Raw genomic sequence first — 1,937 nt, 5'->3', positions numbered from 1 at the left:
TTGATTGATTAATCAGGGCAAAGAATTTTGTGCTTTAAAGCCAAAATAGCAACAAAAAAGGGAGATGTACTTTATATTAGTTATATTATTAATGTATCATATATTTATATTAATCAGATTCTCTTAAAACTTATTTTTGGTCAAACATATATTCATGGTAAATTGGGTTTAATCGCTCCCAAAGCGATCAAACTTGCTTCATTAGAAAACGTTGATAGTTAGCGGTAGGGTCACTCATGCCTGACAGGTCGAAGGGGAGGAGTCAGACTAAGAGAGATACTGTAATTATTATATATTTATATTTTTGAATAAAATGAAAGCAAAAAAGACAGTAATTGAGAGAACAGAGAAAAAGGGGCTCCAAAATATTTTCATATTCTTCTCGGAACTTAGAAATATCTTGATACGTGTAATTTTCAATCATCTAATATAACTCTATCTTGATGTTGGGATTTCATTTTCCGTCAGTGTATAATAGAAATGCTGATTTCATTTATTTCTCTTTATTTTAATAATAAAATAAATATTATTATTAATTAATAGAGTATTCTATTTGTATATGAGTAAATATTAAACCATACTCAGAAAAGTTTATTAGTAAGTTATCGATTATAACTTCTTGATGTGTAGATAGTATTCAACATTTTAAAAGTGCATAAATAGTCATGATCTTAATCATACAAGTATATTTGCGAGATATTTAATGTGATTATCTTTATCTTTATTTCCTTATCTTCCATCAAACATGTATTTCCCAATATTTTATTGACAGCTTCTTCGAGATACATATTTTAAGACAATTTATTTGTAGAATATTCAGGAGATCGTAAAACAGAAATTGTAGAGCAAATTATTGTAGAGTTAGAAAGTATTATCTTATTAGAGAAAAAATCATATAATAAAAAAATAATAACTTTCAATATAAAATACGTATGTGATAATAATACTTTTCACATCGAAACATTGTTATTTTTCTTCGCTACTTCTTCGCGTATTATTTTGGCCACTATAGACAGTCCCTGAAGAATGATAGAAAGTATCGATGTATCAAATTTTTTTAAGAATGTGATCGATATTATTCTTATGTATTACTTTTACTATACTTTACTTACGTATAAATGTGAATATAATTCTTATACGTGCATCTGTATGCATACATATATATATATATACATATATGCACGCTGTGACAAATAAAATCAGAATCAATAGATTCCCAATTTACATACCTTGTCCATATCTTCTGGCGAGGCATAACTAAAGCTGAATCTCAAATGGTGATTGGGTTTTGAAGAATCATAGCTGAAGGCATTTCCAGGAACAACGACAACACCTTGGGGTATGCATTTGTTCATCACCAAATCCAGTACATTATCTACACCTATTAGCTTTATCCAAAGAAAAAGTCCACCTTGCGGCACGTACCACTCTGCCAAACCTAAAATATATTAACTTTACTGTAAATATTATTAAACTATTTTGGAAATTCAGATTTATTATAGAGAACAAGAAATATTCATAAAATTATTTATTACTCAACTGATTTGGAATCGAACTTTCTTAAATGAAATTATTAAAATATTTTTTAATATTAAAATGATTTTTGTATAATTACGATGTAAAATAAACGATTTTTTATAGCAAACTAAATTTTAGGGAAAAAATAATTTACAAAATTATATCTTTTAATATAGTTAATATCAAATGTTGTTTTTTCCAAATAGAAAGAGAGAGAGAATTTAAATTTAAAATAAATTATTAAAATAATAATAAATTAATAAAAAAATGCATTTTTAACGATTGAAAAGTAACAATAAATGATTCGATAATAAAATTATTTTCATATTAGCCAAAGTGGCTAGGATTGCAAAAATATCCGATAGTTTAAAGCCAGTTTTGATATTTTAAAACGATTGATAAATATCTCCAATAAAAAA

At 26.0% G+C, this 1,937-nt stretch overlaps 1 protein-coding gene across 1 annotated transcript in view; it reads right to left on the bottom strand.

Moving 5' to 3' along the window:
* Positions 1-738: 738 nt before the first annotated feature.
* LOC115233727 (kynurenine/alpha-aminoadipate aminotransferase, mitochondrial-like) overlaps positions 739-1,937 on the bottom strand; it is a 2,738-nt gene continuing 1,539 nt past the window's right edge. Inside the window, exons 4-5 of the mRNA XM_029804279.1 lie at positions 1,230-1,448; positions 739-1,019 (exon numbers count right to left, since the gene is read on the bottom strand). Of these exons, the coding sequence (XP_029660139.1) occupies positions 951-1,019; positions 1,230-1,448 (288 nt within the window). The 3' untranslated portion in view covers positions 739-950. The remainder of the gene's footprint in view (positions 1,020-1,229; positions 1,449-1,937) is intronic.

The sequence above is a fragment of the Formica exsecta genome, unplaced genomic scaffold, assembly GCF_003651465.1.
Source record: "Formica exsecta isolate Colony F162 unplaced genomic scaffold, ASM365146v1 scaffold1868, whole genome shotgun sequence".
Taxonomy (NCBI): Eukaryota; Metazoa; Arthropoda; class Insecta; order Hymenoptera; family Formicidae; genus Formica; species Formica exsecta.
This window is presented reverse-complemented; position numbering and strand designations above follow the sequence as displayed.